This window comes from Oncorhynchus tshawytscha, linkage group LG03, assembly GCF_018296145.1.
Source record: "Oncorhynchus tshawytscha isolate Ot180627B linkage group LG03, Otsh_v2.0, whole genome shotgun sequence".
Taxonomy (NCBI): domain Eukaryota; kingdom Metazoa; phylum Chordata; class Actinopteri; order Salmoniformes; family Salmonidae; genus Oncorhynchus; species Oncorhynchus tshawytscha.
Genome location: NC_056431.1, coordinates 61178257 through 61197010, shown reverse-complemented (window position 1 = coordinate 61197010; position 18754 = coordinate 61178257). Strand labels below are relative to the sequence as shown.

General features: G+C 43.4%; 1 protein-coding gene across 2 annotated transcripts in view; it reads left to right on the top strand.

Moving 5' to 3' along the window:
* Positions 1-3552: 3552 nt before the first annotated feature.
* rnf17 (ring finger protein 17) overlaps positions 3553-18754 on the top strand; it is a 36819-nt gene continuing 21617 nt past the window's right edge. For both annotated transcript variants that reach the window (XM_024409076.2, XM_042319778.1), the window contains exons 1-23: positions 3553-3767; positions 4229-4341; positions 8432-8529; positions 9713-9776; positions 9947-10036; positions 10283-10386; positions 10589-10757; positions 10851-10927; positions 11055-11129; positions 11214-11641; positions 11758-11865; positions 11975-12136; positions 12263-12434; positions 12557-12698; positions 12895-13085; positions 15651-15801; positions 15896-16073; positions 17155-17270; positions 17427-17547; positions 17664-17784; positions 17938-18189; positions 18411-18558; positions 18746-18754. The exon at positions 18746-18754 is cut by the window's right edge and continues 104 nt beyond it. In XM_024409076.2, coding sequence (XP_024264844.1) covers positions 3689-3767; positions 4229-4341; positions 8432-8529; positions 9713-9776; positions 9947-10036; positions 10283-10386; positions 10589-10757; positions 10851-10927; positions 11055-11129; positions 11214-11641; positions 11758-11865; positions 11975-12136; positions 12263-12434; positions 12557-12698; positions 12895-13085; positions 15651-15801; positions 15896-16073; positions 17155-17270; positions 17427-17547; positions 17664-17784; positions 17938-18189; positions 18411-18558; positions 18746-18754 — 3168 coding nt within the window. In that variant the 5' untranslated portion in view covers positions 3553-3688. The remainder of the gene's footprint in view (positions 3768-4228; positions 4342-8431; positions 8530-9712; positions 9777-9946; positions 10037-10282; positions 10387-10588; positions 10758-10850; positions 10928-11054; positions 11130-11213; positions 11642-11757; positions 11866-11974; positions 12137-12262; positions 12435-12556; positions 12699-12894; positions 13086-15650; positions 15802-15895; positions 16074-17154; positions 17271-17426; positions 17548-17663; positions 17785-17937; positions 18190-18410; positions 18559-18745) is intronic.

Genomic DNA, 18754 nt, shown 5'->3' with positions numbered 1-18754 from the left:
AGAAGGTTTAAGTATAGATTAAAGTGCCAATCTGCGATTGCTATATTCATTTTTTGTATTATTTACACTCCCCTGCATATGTATTTGGACAGTGAAGCTATTAGGCGACAGTACAGAATGTCATATTTTATTTGAGGGTATTTTCATAAATATCTGTTTTACTGTTATGTATCTAGTCCCCCCATTTGAAGGTGTCATAAGTATTTGAACAAATTCACTTATATTGTATTTAAGTAGTCTAAAGTTGTGAGTGGATATAAGAGGTTTCTGAACCCTTATTAATGAATCCTGAAAATGCCATGATTAAGAGAAATCATGAATGAATCATGAATAATGATGAGTGAGATGTTGTGGGATGGAGTTATCTTTCCAGATGTTTACGGAGTAAATGGAATGGTATCAAACACCTGGTTTCCATGTGTTTGATACCATTCCATTCACTCTATTCCAGCTATTAGTATGTGGAGGAGAGACATGTAGGCCAAATGTTCAAGTAGTGAGTCATCATCAATAACACACTGTGGTGTGAAAACCAAATCATGTTCTGTGTCAAACTATATTTATGGACCACAATTACTGGTACACATGAAGAGTTTTGATGTTTGTTACAATATATCTGCCTCTTCCAAGTTTTCTAAATAAATACTTGTCATAATATTGATGTAGTGACTAGTGAGTTATGCATAACAAGGCCTGAGAATGAAATCAAAGAGATTACAAAGACGAACAAAAAAAATCACAAATGCCCTATTATGCACTGTTTGACGAAAGTTTGTGTTTCATACAGTACTTATAGTGAATGGAGACCTACAGATAAAACATGTATACATACATTCTCGCTGTCTCTCTCTCTATATCACTCATTCACTAACACACTGAAACACACTCACTCCTTCACACACACTAGAACCCTCGGTTACGACCCCCGTCTCGCCCTGAGAATGTGTATCAATGCTGAGAAGCAGGTCAAGCATTCTGAAAGTGCAGCAAAGTGAGATAATTGTCACACTGTGATTTACCCAGACAGCTTAGGGCTTACTACTCAAATATACCCCCACCGCTAAAGACCCCACCCTCTGCACCCCCCGGCACAGTACCATTCAAAAGGCCACTGTTTCAAAGGCAATTGTCCCCAATCAGAGGGGGCGGGGGGAGTAACACCTGTTTATGACTGACAGGCCCTGGGATAGTTGGCGACAGTGTGATTAGTGCCCTGGCGAACGAAGGCCCTCTGATGTGGCTGTGTGTGATATCCCCGGCTATTAGGGCCTCCGGTCGCTTCTAAATACCCCCTTTAGGTCCGACTGGTACCTCCACCTCCCAGCACTGCTTTGAAGACAGGGTCAATGAAGAGTGGAGGGGATGGGGGAATGGAAGAGGGGATGGGGGAAAAAGGAAAGCCCTCTGAGAGAGAGAGGACCAGGGCACCTGAGGGTTCACACATAGTATGTGGTGGCATTCACTTCTTCAATTAAAATTAACTTGGAGAACTTAGATCCCAACTTAAAAGAGAGCAATATTTTCCCGAAACTCTCGCATCTAACAATATTATATACTGTATAAAGAATAATAAATAAATGTTGGTTGTTAAGAGCCATATTGGCTTTGAAATTTAAGGACAGATTCCAGGAGCCGTTCTTTAAAGAGAGAAGACCATCTGAAGACAGAAAACCTCTCTATTGAGTAGGCTTATACATGGATCCAATGAGCACATTGAGCAGGATCAGTGTATTGTGGGGGTACAATATGGCCCTCTGTATCTCTCCCATTACCTTTCATGCAATAACGCCATAGGCACAGCTCAGTTCACAAAAAGAGCAATCCTGTTTGTGTCAGCTGACCTAGATTTAATGAGAAGATCTACTGTATGTCTCTATTTTCCCTTTGGGGGAAAATAGGGGGTGTACTTAGTACCAAACCCTGAGTGCGAGTCTCCTGGAGTGTCTGTTGACCTTTTCATGTGTTCCAGAGACACAGGCCTGAGCAGGGAGACAAATGCTGTTGAACACCACACTGTCAATCCGATGAATCCAATGAATTATTGGGAATTTGGTATTGTTGTCGACCCCCCCTGGGCAGCCCACCTCATTGGTTCATTACCCGTGGTAAAAATGCTTCTCCCCCTGTCAGTCTGCAGCTAGCCCTGGTAAATACCATAGGCCAGATTCCTCCACAGACAGACTCGTACATCTCTTTGCACTCTAGGCATCTGTCTGACAGGCTACAGTCAGTAGGATAAAGCCATGCCTCTTTTTGCCATACTTACCCTAGGGCTGTGACGGTCATGGAATTTTGAATGACGTAATTGGTCAGCTAAATGACTGCGGCCAATGTTATAACTGTTCTAATACCAACAACAAATAGTGTTTTAAGATGCACATTTTCTCCTCTTCTCTGCTCCACTCCTGACTACATGTGCTGCTGCTGCAGAGAGGGGGGCATTGCCTAGGAAACTAAAGTATTGTTTACTACAACACCTTGCTTGTTTCTGCAACAAAGTTTCATCAGGTTCTAGAGTCCATGTTACAGCAGAAACAGACTCAACTACATGAATGCCCGGCTGTCCCGTTTTCAGTCTGCTGTGCTTTTTTACAGATTGGTTCTCCTCTGTGTCTTTCTCACTCAAACACCCACATGGACAGCCACACACAGTTCACAAGCCTCACCTGGTTGAATGTAGGGCCTACTTTTTTCCTTTACCTCAGACTGGTGGACGCAGGCTGAAGGGCAAAGTTGTTGTATTTGACTGTGTTTACTACATTACCTATGCCGTCTGGCCTCTCTGCTCCTGGTAACCTGTCACTTCCCATTATTCAGCTCCATTGCACAGCTTGTGCTGCACCGTGTTTGGAATACTGCAGTTGCATACAGATCGAAGTGATGTCTCCTCAGCCTCATTGCTGCACATTAATGAATGTATACTGTGGGAATCAAACAGTCAGTCACAATTATGAGATTGAAATATATAGACATTAAATCAATTAGGTCAATTTACATGTAAAACAAATTTTAAACTGTTCTTTCTCACTGTCTGCCCCAAAGCACTTGTTTCACCTGTAGGCAATAACATGTACATAATTAACACATTCATACAACCAATTTAAATATTATTACTCATTTTAAATAGAAGGTTTACCATTGCTACCCGAAAGGCCGGTATTAAGTAGTTTCATCTTACCGTCAAAAGTGAATCTATGCAGCCGGCTGTACACTCATATCCCCCTTGGACCCGTTCGTAAATATAACATTGTCCATTCAGCTGTAAAGGTTTCGATTTCCTCCTTAAACCAATTTAATGGCAAGAAGGTGAAAAAACGGTGGAAATATGCATACTTTCTTTATTATGTTTAAAATTAATTGTTATCATCATGCACTTGAGTGCACAATGGTCAACGTGTTCTTTAGCCTACCTGTCTTGACCACAATATCACAGACTACATCACTGCCGGGTGCAGGCGGTTCCGGAAGGCCTGGGATTGCTAAAGTATGATATGGCGCCCTCAAGTGGGAATTATGGAGAAAGAAGTTGCCTTTTCTCCGCAGCCTTTTCCATCCATCCTGTCGTGTGCACCGTCGGGCCTTTCCATCTGCTCTTGCGTGCCTTTATGCGCACGTGACATAATTGGAGGCAGAGGACTCAGACAGAACATTCTTTCAATCGATGTGAACCGTAGTCGTCCGTTCAAAAATGTCGGACAGAACGCCTCGAGCCGACAACCCGAACTCTGTGGTTTGTAACATATGCGGTATTGCTTACACTTTACCAGGTAAATTCTTTGTAATAATTATAATTTGCCAGTCCACATATTGTCATTCATGTTGTTTAAAGTTTTAGCTATATCGAGCTAACGTTACCTGTCAAATTGCACACCTGTTAGCTAGCTTCGGGCCACGTTGTGGCTACCAAAAGTTATACGGTCCATTTTCTTCAGTAAACAGGCGAACTGTGTTTATACAGTAACGTTATATTGTAGTTAATAATACATTTTGTTGACTTGAAGAAGCTTATCAAGAGTTCGGTCCGGACACATCATCTCATTCTTCCTATAGACTGCCACAGTGCCAATACGTGGACCATTATGGCCAGAGAGGAAGTATCTTCCGTTAACGTTAACTCTATTGTGGCATAGGAACATTTTTTTTGTTGCAGGTTTAGTCACCTCCTTCCCCCAATCTAAAAATGCACAAAACGTTGTATGATACATTTTAATGCCATTAATCTTTTCAGAGGACGAAATCGTTGGCAACCTTCCCAATGTCCTCCTATGTTCCCACATCTTCTGCACTACCTGTCTGCGCTCGCTGGAGTTTAACAATGTCATTCTGTGCCCTGAATGCAAGGTACAGTACAGTACTAGCACCTGATGTCAGCTATACAACAAACACTACATGAAACTGATGGTCACATACATATTTCAAAAGGGGTAAGGCTGTAAATGCAATGCTGAATGTATACACTTCCCTGTATATGAATAGTCCCTATATTTTCAACATTTTCACATTTACAGTAATATAAATCAAATCCAATTATATTTGTCACATGCGCTGAACACAACAGGTGTAGTAGACATTACAGGGAAATGCTTACTTACAAGCCCTTAAACAACTATGCAGTTTTAAGAAAATACCTTTAAAAAAAAGTAAGAGATAAGAGGAACAGTAAAATAACAATAGCGGGGCTATATACAGGGGGTACCGGTGTCGAGGTAATTGAGGTAATATGGACATTTAGGTAGAGCTATTAAAGTGACTATACATAGATAACAGAGTAGCAGCAGTGTAGAAGTGGGGGGGTGACATAGTCTGGGAAGCCATTTGATTAGACTTTCAGGAGTCTTATGGCTTTGGGGTAGAAGCTGTTTAGAAGCCTCTTGGACCTAGACTTGGCGCTCTGGTATCGCTTGCCATGAGGTAGCAGAGAGAACAGTCTATGACTAGAGCTGGAGTATTTGACAATTTTTAGGGCCTTCCTCTGACACCGCCTGGTATAGAGGTCCTGGATGGCAAGAAGCTTGGCCCCGGTGATGTACTGGGCCATACGCACTACCCTCTGTAGTGCTTTGCTGTCAGATGCAGAGCAGTTGCCATACCAGGCAGTGATGCAACCCGTCAGGATGCTCTCGATGGTGCAGCTGTAAAACCTTTTGAGGATCTGAGGACCCATGCCAAATCTTTTCAGTCTCCCGAGGGGGAATAGGTTTTGTCGTACTCTCTTCACGACTGTCTTCGTGTGCTTGGACCATGTTAGTTTGTTGGTGATGAACAGTTCTTGTGCTGACGTTGCTTCCAAAGGCAGTTTGGAATTGTGTTGCAACCGAGGATAGACAATTTTTACACGCTTCAGCACTCTGTGGTCCCATTCTGTAAGCTTGTGTGGCCTACCACTTCACGGCTGAGCCGTTGTCGCTCCTAGGGGTTTCCACTTCACAATAACAGCACTTACAATTGACCTGGGCAGCTCTAGCAGTGCAGAAGTTTGACAAACTTACTTTTTGGAGAAGTGTCATCTTATAACGGTGACACGTTGAAAGTTACAGAGCTCCTCAGTAAGGCCATTCTACTGCCAATGTTTGTCTATGGAGATTGCATGGCTGTGCTCATTTTTATATACATTGGGGCAAAAAAGTATTGTCAGCCACCAATTGTGCAAGTTCTCCCACTTAAAAAGATGAGAGGCCTGTAATTTTCATCATAGGTACACTTCAACTATGACTGACAAAATGAGGGGGGAAAATCCAGAAAATCACATTGTAGGATTTTTAATGAATTTATTTGCAAATTATGGTGGAAAATAAGTATTTGGTCACCTACAAACAAGCAAGATTTCTGGCTCTCACAGACCTGTAACTTCTTCTTTAAGAGGCTTCTCTGTCCTCCACTCATTACCTGTATTAATGGCACCTGTTTGAACTTATCAGTATAAAAGACACCTGTCCACACCCTCAAACAGTCACACTCCAAACTCCACTATGGCCAAGACCAAAGAGCTGTCAGAGGACACCAGAAACAAAATTGTAGACCTGCACCAGGCTGGGAAGACTGAATCTGCAACAGGTAAGCAGCTTGGTTTGAAGAAATCAACTGTGGGAGCAATTATTAGGAAATGGAAGACATACAAGACCACTGATAATCTCCCTCGATCTGGGGCTCCACGGAAGATCTCACCCCATGGTGTCAAAATGATCACAAGAACCACACGGGGGGACCTAGTGAATGACCTGCAGAGAGCTGGGACCAAAGTAACAAAGCATACCGTCAGTAACACACTATGCCGCCAGGGACTCAAATCCTGCAGTGCCAGACGTGTCCCCCTGCTTAAGCCAGTACATGTCCAGGCCCATCTGAAGTTTGCTAGAGAGCATTTCGCTGACCCAGAACAAGATTGGGAGAATGTCTTATGGTCAGATGAAACCAAAATATAACTTTTTGGTAAAAACTCAACTCGTTGTGTTTGGAGGACAAAGAATGCTGAGTTGCATCCAAAGAACACCATACCTACTGTGAAGCATGGGGGTGGAAACATCATGCTTTGGGGCTGTTTTTCTGCAAAGGGACCAGGACGACTGATCCGTGTAAAGGAAAGAATGAATGGGGCCATGTATCGTGAGATTTTGAGTGAAAACCCCCTTCCATCAGCAAGGGCATTGAAGATGAAACGTGGCTGGGTCTTTCAGCATGACAATGATCCCAAACACACCGCCCGGGCAACGAAGGAGTGGCTTCGTAAGAAGCATTTCAAGGTCCTGGAGTGGCCTAGCCAGTCTCCAGATCTCAACCCCATAGAAAATCTTTGGAGGGAGTTGAAGGTCCGTGTTGCCCAGCAACAGCCCCAAAACATCACTGCTCTAGAGGAGATCTGCATGGAGGAATGGGCCAAAATACCAGCAACAGTGTGTGAAAACCTTGTGAAGACTTACAGAAAACGTTTGACCTCTGTCATTGCCAACAAAGGGTATATAACAAAGTATTGAGATAAACTTTTGTTACAGACCAAATACTTATTTTCCACCATAATTTGCAAATGAATTCATTAAAATTCCTACAATGTGATTTTTCTGGATTTTTTTTCCCCCCTCATTTTGTCTGTCATAGTTGAAGTGTACCTATGATGAAAATTACAGGCCTCTCATCTTTTTAAGTGGGAGAACTTGCACAATTGGTGGCTGACTAAATACTTTTTTGCCCCACTGTACCTGTCAGCTAGGGCTATATATAGATATATATAGATATATATAGATATATATATATAGATATAGATATAGATATATATATATATATATATATATATATCTATCGTGTGACAATAGAAAAACGTCTATCGTTTCATATTATGCTCTATTGTTTATTTTGTTGTGTCGCAAATCACTCTTTACGGCAATATTTTTGTCAATTGGATGCCGCTTTGTGTTGCAAAATTCTTTCCACATGTGAACGCAAACAAACATGGAGAGTGAACGTGGCATGGAGACACAGAGCTCGTACCTAAGAGGGGCTACTTCGTTCGCATGGACATGGTTTGGGTATGAAAAGTCTGGCACAGACCAGAAAACTGTCCTCTGCAAAATATGCTGCAGGCCGTTCCTGACAACAGAATCAAACACCACTAACCTCTTTTACCACCTACGCAAGAATCATGTGAAACAGTACGGAGAGAGTCTACAGATGAGACCCAAAAAAGTACAGTCGAGTGTTCAAAACAAAACCCCCCCCAAACTCGTTGCAAGAGGCTTTTGCCCGCGGCACACCATTTATGGCAAAGAATCACGAAGCTGGAAGGAGATAACAGCTGCTGTTACAATTTACATCTGCAAAGACATGGCCCCAATTTACACGGTTGAGAAACGGGGGTTTCGTGAGTTGGTGCTAACTCTCGACCCAAGGTACCAAATGCAAATTGATATGTGACACGTATTAATGCCAAAATAACATGCAAAACAGGCAAGCCCCCCAAAATATATTTTAGGCCTATATTTATTTTGTTTGCAACTATAGTTAATGTTTTCTATTTACCTTTTTTTAGATTTTATACATTAATATTTTGTTTTGTTACATACAATTGAAAATTTGCACAAAGGTTCTAAATAAAAGGAGAAATAATCAAATATGAGTAAGTACCTTTTTATTTGTTGAGTATAATTCAAAGAGAAATAGGCATTTTATATAAAGTAGTTATTCATTGAATTTACAGAAAATGTGCTATATCATATGTATCGTTATCGGGATATGAAATTACCTATATCGGGATATGAGATTTTGGCCATATCGCCCAGCCCTACTGTCAGCAATGGGCGTGGCTGATATAGCAGAATCCACTAATTTGAAGGGGTGTCCACATACTTTTGTGCCAGTTCATACTACTTACCAGCAGGCTAATTGGCTGCAGTGTGAATAAGTAGTGTAGTTGTATGAAATGCAGTGGGTGTTCCTGCAGGTTGAGTCCACTCTTCCTGAAGGAGGGGTGGAGGGACTGCAGGTGGACAGCAGAATCATTGGCCTCATCTACACAGCCAAAATGAACAAAATGAAAAGGTATATAACAGTTTATTTCACAAACTTATAAATACACACATGCCAGCCACTATGATTCACTTTGGCAGTTTACAATGCAGAAACTGAATTGCTGTCCAGTTGACCATACACACATATTAAGAGCATAAATATAAATAGAAAACATTTCAATATTATTTCCCTCTATTCTAATTTTTCTTTTCAGTGTCCATTTAGCAGCTAACTTTGAGCGAACACTACCATTCTCCTCAGACCATTATGGGTCCTTTAGTTGGGAATCACAGAGATTCTGTCTCATATCTCAATGATGAACAAACACTCCAAACTAGAAATAGAATGCATTTGGAAAGTATTCAGACCCCTACACTTTTTCCACATTTTGTTACATTAGACTTATTCTAAAATTGAGAATTTATATTTTTTTCCTCATCATTCTACGCACAATACCCCACAATTAAATGTTTGAAAATGTATAAAAAATAATAAACAAATCTTTTTTTACATAGTGCCTTCGTAAAGTATTCATACCCCTTGACTTTTTCCCCCCAAAAATTACATTACAGCCTTATTCTAAAATGGATTCAATTGTTTTTTTCCCCCTCGTCAATCTACACACAATACTCCATAATGATGAAGCAAAAACAGTTTTTTGAAAATTTTGCTAATTCAAAATAAAAAACTGATATCACATTTACATGAGTATTCAGACCCTTTACTCAGTACTTTGTTGAAGTACCTTTTGGCTTGGTTTTGCACTGTCAACTGTGGGACCTTATATAGACAGGTGTGTGTCTTTGCAAATTGTCCAATTAATTTAATTTACCACAGGTGTACTCCAATCAAGTTGTAGAAACATCTCAAGGATGATCAATGGAAACAGGATGCACCTGAGCTCAATTTCGAGTCTCATAGCAAAGGGTCTGAATACTTATATAAATAAGGTATTTCTGTTTTTAATTTTTAATAAATTAGCAAATATTTCATAAAACCTGTTTTTGCTAAAGAGGTTTTGTGTGTAGATTAATGAGAGAGAAAAAACAATTTAATCCATTTTAGAATAAGGCTCTAACGTAACAAAATGTGGAAAAGGTCAAGGGACCTGAATACTTTCCAAATGCACTTTATGTAATCGTTCTTATTCTGTATTATTTATTTATTTTTATTATTATTGAACCTTTATTTTTGTTTATTAAAACTCTGGTAGAGACAGACCGAGGCATCACAGAGTCAAATCCTCGTCTTCACCTCTCGAGGAGGACACAAAACAGGTATGGTTTAACGTTAATATAAGTGTGCTTGGCCTGTCTGATCAGTAATATCCAAGCTCCTGGAGTCGGTCAGCCAAACAGAGATGCAGGGCATTATTTAAAGAATGCTGCAGAAATGGAAGAATTTCTGTTGTTTCTATATAGTAGGCAATATATGTATTCTGTTCTAGGGTCCAGATGTAGAGAAAGCACTGAAAGCAGTAGAAGAGGCTCTGTCTCAGGCCTCTGAGAACATGGCAAATCTGGACAATATCCATCAGGTGAGCAACTAAAGTACTGTCCCAGATCTCCTGTCCTTCCATCTGTACTGATCCAATAATACTATGGCCTGGTTTCCCAGACAGATTAAGCCTCGTCCTGGACTAAAAAAAAGCACATTAAATGGAGAATATACATTGTGCATGCTTTGTAGTCCAGGACTAGGCTAAATCTGTGTCTGGGAAATCAGCCCTGTATGAAAGCAAGATGTTACCTGTAGCATACCTGCTGTGTGCTTAACTCTGCAGACTCTGGTGAAAGGCTTGATGGTGCAGGTGAAGAGAGAGAAGGCCAGACTGCTGATGGAGATAGATGAGGCTATGGACAGGGCCTTCACCATCCTCAATAGAAGGTACACTACTCTACAACCACCTCATACCTTCTTCTCACTAATGGGCTAGTGTGTTATGTATTTGTAGCTTCTGCTACTTATTGTATGTATTGCGCTTGGCTGTAATGCTTTTTATCAGGGCTGATCAAATGGATGTATACAGTAAGTGGACCCCATTATTTTTCTGGTTTCATGGGGTAAGGTATAATTCCTATATTGTCAGGAAGGGGGCACTGGTGGCTGAGCTGACCAACATGGAGCAGCACTTCCCGTCCAGCAGGAGGGAACTGGGCCGGGTGGAGGAGAGGATGAGGGCCCTGGACACAGCCATGCAGAAGGCCAAGCAGGTCGGACAGCACCCCTCCCTGGAGAGCTACTGTGACCTGGAGCAGGTACATGCATACATACACACATACACTAAACTGCACCTTCTGGTTGTAGAGTGGCACTTCAAGGAATACGAGGTGTGTTTGTGTGTTGAACAGTTGTTGGAGACCCTGCAGGCTTCTGTGGATGTACAGTCGTTTGACCTGAAGTGTCTGTCTCTGGGCTCTGGACTGAGGTGAGTCAATAAAGTTGACCTGAATTACAATTTAAAACCCTGTAGCTATGTGGCCTGACCTGAGTTCTGCTACTGTAGTTTGGAACTCACATCTGAACCATGGCGCGAATGTATGTGTGTGTGTTAGCTGCATAGCACAGCAGGATGCGCTGGGCAGGAGTCTGAAGGCGTGTCTGAAGATCAACATTGGGAACGCCAAGATGTACGTACTGTAATTGACTACAGATAGAAAAATATATGTATCTTTGTTTACATGGTTTAACTGACTTTTGAACTCCCCCCTCAGTCTGACAGATGAGCTGATCCACAGAGACAGAGAGAGGCCCCAGGAGCAGGCTGGGCCCAATAGGAAGGCCCCCCTGCTCCCACACTCCCTTAGCACCAGAGAGCCCAGCCGCCCCCAGCAGCAGCAGCAGGTGAGCCAAACGATGATGAGGCCTCCCCCGCCCAGCACCAGAGAGCATGTTCCACCTCACCAGGAGCAGGAAAGCCTGAGGATGACTAGGCATACCTGGGGCCCCTCTCCCATCCCTGGCCCTCGGCCCTTACCCAGCTCCAGCCCTGTCTCAGACTCCGGACCCAACGTCATCATAGAGGAGATTATAGAGGAGAATGAACAAGGAGGAGAAGGGAAGGACGAAGTCAGTTTGAAATCCTGCCATCAATTCACCACAGCCTCATCCAAAACCACTGCAGCAGGGTTCTCAGTTGGAGGTTAGTGACAATGTCACAGCAACATTTAGAGTGCACGTCAGTGCATGTCTGCTGAGGTAAACCGCATCCCCATTACCCATAGGATAATAATGGTGTTTCTTGGTTTCTGCTTGTAGTTGTCCCAGCTCACCTGTCTGAGCTGCAGCAGGCCAGTGAGAGACAAAGAGCCCAGAGGAGCAGCAAGAAGAGCCAGGAGGACCTCCCACCTGTCAGTCAGGGGAAAGGTAGAAGAGAGACAGACACACATTTCACATAATAACATGCACAACAGTTATGGTCACATAATCTATAACTTGATGAATAGAGACACATAGAAACTGTGAGTGTGTTCAGTGTTCCAGGAGTGGGTGATGGTGACCCATGTGGTGAACCCTAACCACTTCTACATCCGCCACGTGGCAGAGCAGAGGGCCTGTATTCTGCTGTCCAAGAAGATAAACTCCCTCTGCTCTGGAGAGAGAGGACTGTTCACAGCCAGCGACATACTGGAGACTGGTGAGATCACTGTGTGTGTGTGATACCTTACTGTGGGTATGTCCCTACCTCTATGCTTTATGGTGTTTGTGAAATGAAAGCAGTGCGATGTTGCCACTGACTATTGTGCGTGAGTGTCTCCGTCAGGCTCCACAGTGTTTGTGAAGTGGAAGGAGGGGATGTGGTGTCGGGCCACCCTGACAGAACTGTTCCAGAGAGGTCACCTGGACCCGGTCCGCAGCTGTCCTGTTCCTGAACTTCACCGTGTCAGAGTCTACTTCCAAGACTACGGTTTCTGCAAGGGAATAGCCCTGCAGAGGTACAGATGCACACGCACACACGTGAAAAACCTAGTAGGCATAAAAGGGGACAGAACATTGATTTGTTTTTTCAGTCACCCAGGTCTGTCTTTCTCTTACACCTCTACTTCCCCATTCCCAGTGAGGAGGCGGGTCCAGACCTGTTCATCAGGGACATGAATGAGCGTCTGAGAAGAGTGGACGTGGCCGGCCAATCAGAAATGAGCCGCTGGCTCCCTCAGGCTATCAAGTGTTCCCTCAAGGACATTGTGCCTGCAGACCTGGTAAGTCGATGACATCGTGCCTGCAGACCTTGTAAGGGGCATACATTTGCATATTGTCCATATTCTGACATAACATTTGTGTATGTCGCCATCTATCTTTTTCTTCAAGTGAAGGGCTTTTGTATAAGTGACTAGGATGAGTTTAGATTTGTTTTCTTTACCTGCATCCCCCTCCTTTTCCTCTCTTCTCTCCCAGACTAAAGGCTGGAGTGCGGAGGCCCAGGATGAGTTTCGCCGCGTGGTGGGCTCAGCCTCAGTAGAGATGCAGGTGTTTGGTCAGGAGAGAGGTGCTCTGCTGGTGGACCTGAAGAAAGCCCCCATGGACAGCGGTTCCAGCAACATGCCCATGTCCCTCCGAGAGTACCTGGTCTTCCTCGAGCTCGCCAGGTAGATACATACTCAGGGTTCGTATGGTCATAAATCCTGGAAAAGACATGGAATTTTTTGAATGGTGTTTTCCAGGCCTGGAAAGGTTTTGGAAAATGATCAAATCTGAAAAGTTGTGGGAAAAGTAATTTCTGTTAATGTAATTTGTTTAGAGACCGTTTTTAAATATTTTATCAAATTAAAATCCACATATCAGCCAGGATCGGAATGACACTTTTGCACAGCTGTGTTTACACGCATCACCTGCATTTGTGAGAAAAGAGTGGGCTGTTGCTCAAGGAGAGCGAGACAGTCGACCATTGCAGCAGCAGGTAGGCCTCGCCTATAAAATATGTTATACATCGGGTGGGTCTAATGCTGATTGGTTAAAATCGCATTCCAGCCGGTGTCTATTACATAAGTTACCACCGGCTAAATCTATGACGTTAAAATGCGTATTTACTCTGTTCCATCTGACTGGGCAACCTGCTGTCTCGTCAGCCCAGCCAAGCAATTTATCAACTCGATCTCCACTGTAAAAAGCATCTAGACATTATCTCACATTTCTTTTAAACTAACATTTAGTTTTCAACAGCAGAGATTGGTATAAACCTTGCTGTCTGTCTCTGACATTTGCAACATTGTTTCAATATTCAAATTTGATCTCCAGCTGTCCCATAGTAATGAACGTGACGAGACCGGCAGGCAGCGTTTCTCAGCCAGTCAAAATCATGAATCAGCTGGCATAATTTTTATGGGTATATCCAAAGAAATGTTAATTGAAAAAAGGTCAAACTAAACGAAGTGCAACTAGTTTGCAGTCTTTTCAGTTTGAAGGGATTGTGTTAGGTGAGTTGTTGGCTAGCTCCTCTGAACAACAGTGTTCTGACGAGTGAGCACATTTTCTATGCCAGCCGAAATCGCGCCTTATTAGCTTATTGTTATGGATGTATCCAAATAAATGTCACTAGAAAACAGCTTAAACAAATGCAACTACTTTGCTGTTATTCTGGATGCACTTTTTTATGTGACTGTAAATTAGCTGTAGTTGGCTAGCTTGCAAGCAAGGGATAAGAACATTGCCAGCTAGAATTGCAATCGTTCGTTCGTTTAGAACGAACGATTGGGGCTCATCCATAGATGCAGAACAAAAAGACTGAATGACTGGGTCGCGTCTCTGGCAACCGAACCGATCGAACGAACGACCAGCCTGCTTGGTTAGTAACCTTAGATTTGTGTTGGGACTATATCTTGTGGAATGACGAAATAGTATGAATAAATTCCTAAAATGTTTTTTTTAATGGAAATATGTCAATGATTATTGTAATATGTTGGTAACACGTTGTATAAAAGTGATAATGCCCTCGAAGCCGGTGTTTGGAGGATATATTGGCACAGTTTTACCGGCCCTGGACTTTTTCTCAGGCTTAACAACACCCGTGCCGACTTCTTGGGCATTATCACTTAAATAGAGAACAGACTAATAACTTTGTAGCCAATTCAAAACATATCTTGTGCCCTTTAGTTAACTGTTAAGCTATTGTTAGCTTGTATTAATGTTTTCGTCATGTCCAAAACACTTGCGAATAAGGCCATACAAAGTTGATATACTTTTTTGAACGACTCAGATTATTCACTATTATTTTTTACGAAACGAACAATACAGTTCACCATTGTAATAGTTGGGATTTGTTTCAAATGCAGTGAATCAAAATAAGAATTTGTGAATCGTGAACAGTAATTTTAGAAAAAAGGATTAGATGTAGCCTTTCTTTTGGATTAAGTGGCTTCAACTTGTTTTGGTGATACTTATAGTTTATTTGGGCATCCAATGTATGGGACATTGCAACTCAATAGAGGCTAGTCAGCCTGCAACGTAATCACTTCGAAGGTAACTAAAATAAATTAGAAAAGGTACATTTCCTGAAGAAAATGTGTGGGCTTGCTTCAGCTGAATAAAAAGAATTGTAGCTTATCAAAGCCATTTGATCTTTTGATATATAAAATGAGCAAATTATTTAAAAAGGCAAATGTATTTGGTTGTAATGTTGCAATTTTATGCATCAAGGGTGGTCAACCATCCTCCAGGAGAGCTAATGGGTGGGTAGGCTTTTATTCCAGTCCCCCTCAAACAAACCACATTTTAGAAATTAGCCGCTGAACCGAACCTTGATAAACTGTCTGTGTTTGAGCAGGGCTTGATCAAAAGCCTGCACACCCAGTAGCTCTCCAGACTGACCTCTTGTTTTGTACAGTTGCCTAACAGGTATTCTACTTTGTGGTGGGGTTAAGTGCTTTGGACATCGACAGGAGTTGGTACATGGGATCAGAGAGCAGCCTCCCAGGGTCGATACCACATTACATACTGTTTGATACGTACACACAGACGTCACCAATTTTTGGTCATGGAAATTTGGTTAAAAGTCATGAAAAAGTCTTAATTCCATTTGTCAAAATGTGTATGAACCCTGCATACTGTACATATCCAGTGTTTCCCTTATGAGTTTTGCGGAAGGCTGCATCAGTTTCTTCCTTGTTGCCATGGATAATCAGTAGTAATATGTTTGTCCCGTTCTGCTGCTGTAGGTTTTACTCTCCCGTGGCGTGGAATGCCAAGACTGTGCCATGTGGCAGGAGGCCTCTCCAGTTCTACCTTCCTGTCTTCCCTCGTACCAACGTAGAGCTCAACGCTGTGGTGTCCCACATAGACACACCCTCACACTTCTACATCCAACTGGTAGGTCACACACAAACACACACACACATGAAAGCATTATCAGCTGATATTCCAGTGCCCTCTTGAACTCTTCCCCCTCGCTGATTAAACGCAGGTTGACAACATGGAGTTCCTGCTGCTGACAGCCAAGCTGCAGGAGTGTTACAGCTATGACTGCCCCAGCAGGGGGACCAGAGGAGAGGACCAGGACTTGGAGGTCTACTGTCCTGTCCTGGATCAGGCCTGTGTGGCACGCTTTGACGACAAGGTCTGGTACAGGGCCCATGTCATCGGTCAGTACACTGTCTGTGCGTGGGTACACTTAGGGCAGTTGCGGTGACCGAAATACCGCCACACCGGCAGTCATGAGTCACATAGGCCTACATGAATGCTCTCTGTAGGCCTACATGAATGGCGCTGATGCATAAGGCAGAATAATCAACTGGCCAATGAATGGCTTGGTACTCAGCGCCCTGTTGTCAGTCTAATCTGAATGATGAGGATAAATGGTGATGGGAGTTAAGAGGTCCCGTTCCAAAATGGACCCGGTGCTTTCCCAGACGGACACAATATGCACAGTACACTATTTAACATAGAGACCCGGTCAGGTTCACAACCTTGCATGAGAAAATTCCATTTGTTTTGGTACTTTATTAACCGGAGTGGAGGAAAGGAGAGGGAGAGCAACAGAACGAGCATGGCACTAGGGAGAAGGGGCCTGCGGTGTGTGTTTGCGCAGTGAGTGACACAAGAGCAAGCACAGAAAGAGAGAGCGAGCAGACTTCTTGCTTGCTATTTCTCATCGTGTCTGATTAAATAGTACCTGTCTTGACTGCGTCAAACTGAGAGAAGCTAGCTAGGTAGGTTAATTGAGGCTACATAACGTTACTGCGCTTCTTTTCTTCCTTCAGTGTGTGTGTGTGCGTACTGTTACAAATAACAACTCCATTCAGATTATTAAGGAGCAGCCTACCTGTTTGTTTTTGGTCTTTGAGACCGTGAGACTAGCAGTCATTGGCATGACTGTTACCAACTGACAAAATGTAATGACCGCCACAGCCCCTAGGTACGCTCATTGAGGTCACAATGTGTTTTTACGGTATTGTCCCCTTAGATCAGTGGTTCTCAAACCTCTCCTGGGGGCCCACAACCGTTCCATGTATTTTATCTATTCCAGTACTACCACATCCTGATTTCAAATAGTCAACTAAGTGAAATCTGGTGAGCTAGTTCAGGGTTACAACAAAATTGTCAAATGTCTGGAGATTCCGAGGAGAGGTTTGAGAACCACTCCCTTAGATAATAAATTATATGCAAACTCCAAAAATGTATGGAAAAGAGTGTACCTAAATATTAAAATGTTATTGTGTGTAGGTATTCCCGGGGGCAGGAAGGTGGAAGTCCAGTTTGTAGACTTTGGCAACAACAAGATACTGTCAGTCAACGACCTGAGGAAGATCAAGGATGAGTTCTTTGCCCTCCCAGCCATGGTGAGGTCACACTACACAAGAGTATGTTTGATGGAGAATAAATAAGGCTGACTGTATCCATATACCATCCCAGCATTAACTGCTAGGGTTGGTAGACTGGGCAGGGCACTCCTATTATTCAACTGGCTCTGACAATTACCTCTCCCCCCCACCCAGGCCATCCAGTGCTACCTGGCTGATGTGATTCCTTTGAAAGAGGGTGAGACGTGGAGCAAAGCGTGTATAGAGAAGTTCAAGAGTCTTGCTGACCAGAGACTTGTGACCGCTGTGGCCACAGGTAAGACGGGTAGAACTGGAGTGTTCTCCTTTCACACGGCACTGTCTTGGCATCCTACGACAACCGTGTGACTGTTCTGTAGTTGATTGATTTGTGTGTGTCTTCTGAACCCCCAGAGGCTGGTCGAAGGGGCAGGGGTCTGCCAGTCAGGCTGTTTGAGACCAGTGATTCCAGCAAGCCGTTAGCAAACATTGAAGATCTGCTGGTCAACGATCAACTGGCCTGCTTCAAGAAGGGGTGAGTGTGTGTCTGTTATCTCACAGCAGGATACTTCATGGGTAAAATCAATAACTAATCTTATTTAGACTTTTTGATACCTGCACACACACACATGTGGGTATGGTTCCAAAAAGGAGATGTTTTGTTTTACCCCATCTCCCTCTTCCTTAGCATCAAATCTAAGGACACCCAGGCCCCGGTGGTAGACACCACAGTGTGGGACCCCCCACTCGAGGGTCTTCTGGGTGAGTCTGAGCCAGCCCCTACCTCCATGGGCCAGGAGACCCCAGAACAGGACCAAGAGATCCAGCCCTACCTGATGCTGCCGGCCAACATGAAAGACCTGAGGGTCAGGTTGACCCACGTGGTCTCACCCGGGAGCTTTTACGTCCAGCTTCTACAGATGGACACCCAGCTCAAGAGGTCAGCCAGTGGTGATGGAGAGGAGGGCAAGGAGGGACAGACAATGGCTTACTGAAGCCTTGCCAAATCCAGCAGAGAATCTTGGGCTGTGTTCACACAGGAATCTTGTAACTGTAGAGTGGATGTGTGACTTTAGAATGAGACGCTGATGAGAGGTCTGTCATTTAGTTATCGCTCTCTCTCTCCCTTTCCCTCTTGCTCTCTCCCCCTCTCTGTTTCAGGGTGTATGAGTTGTTGAAGCAGGAGTATGCCCTTACAGAGCCCCAGGAGATAGAGTGGAAGGCAGACATGTACTGTGCTGCCTACAATAACGGGGTCTGGGAGAGGGGCCAGCTCTGCTCTCCTGTTTCCCTCGGCTTCATTGCCGAGGTAAAACGCGAACACACACACATCTATCCTTTACGAGTCACAGAAGCGGACTAGGAGTGGATTTAGAAGTAATAACATTGTAGCAGCTGATTGTAGCCGATTTGATATAACTGTTTCATCAGTAACAGATGGATGGGTACATCCAGCTGTAACTGCAGTGTGGTGTTTTGTCTCCACATGATGTTAGGTAGTACGC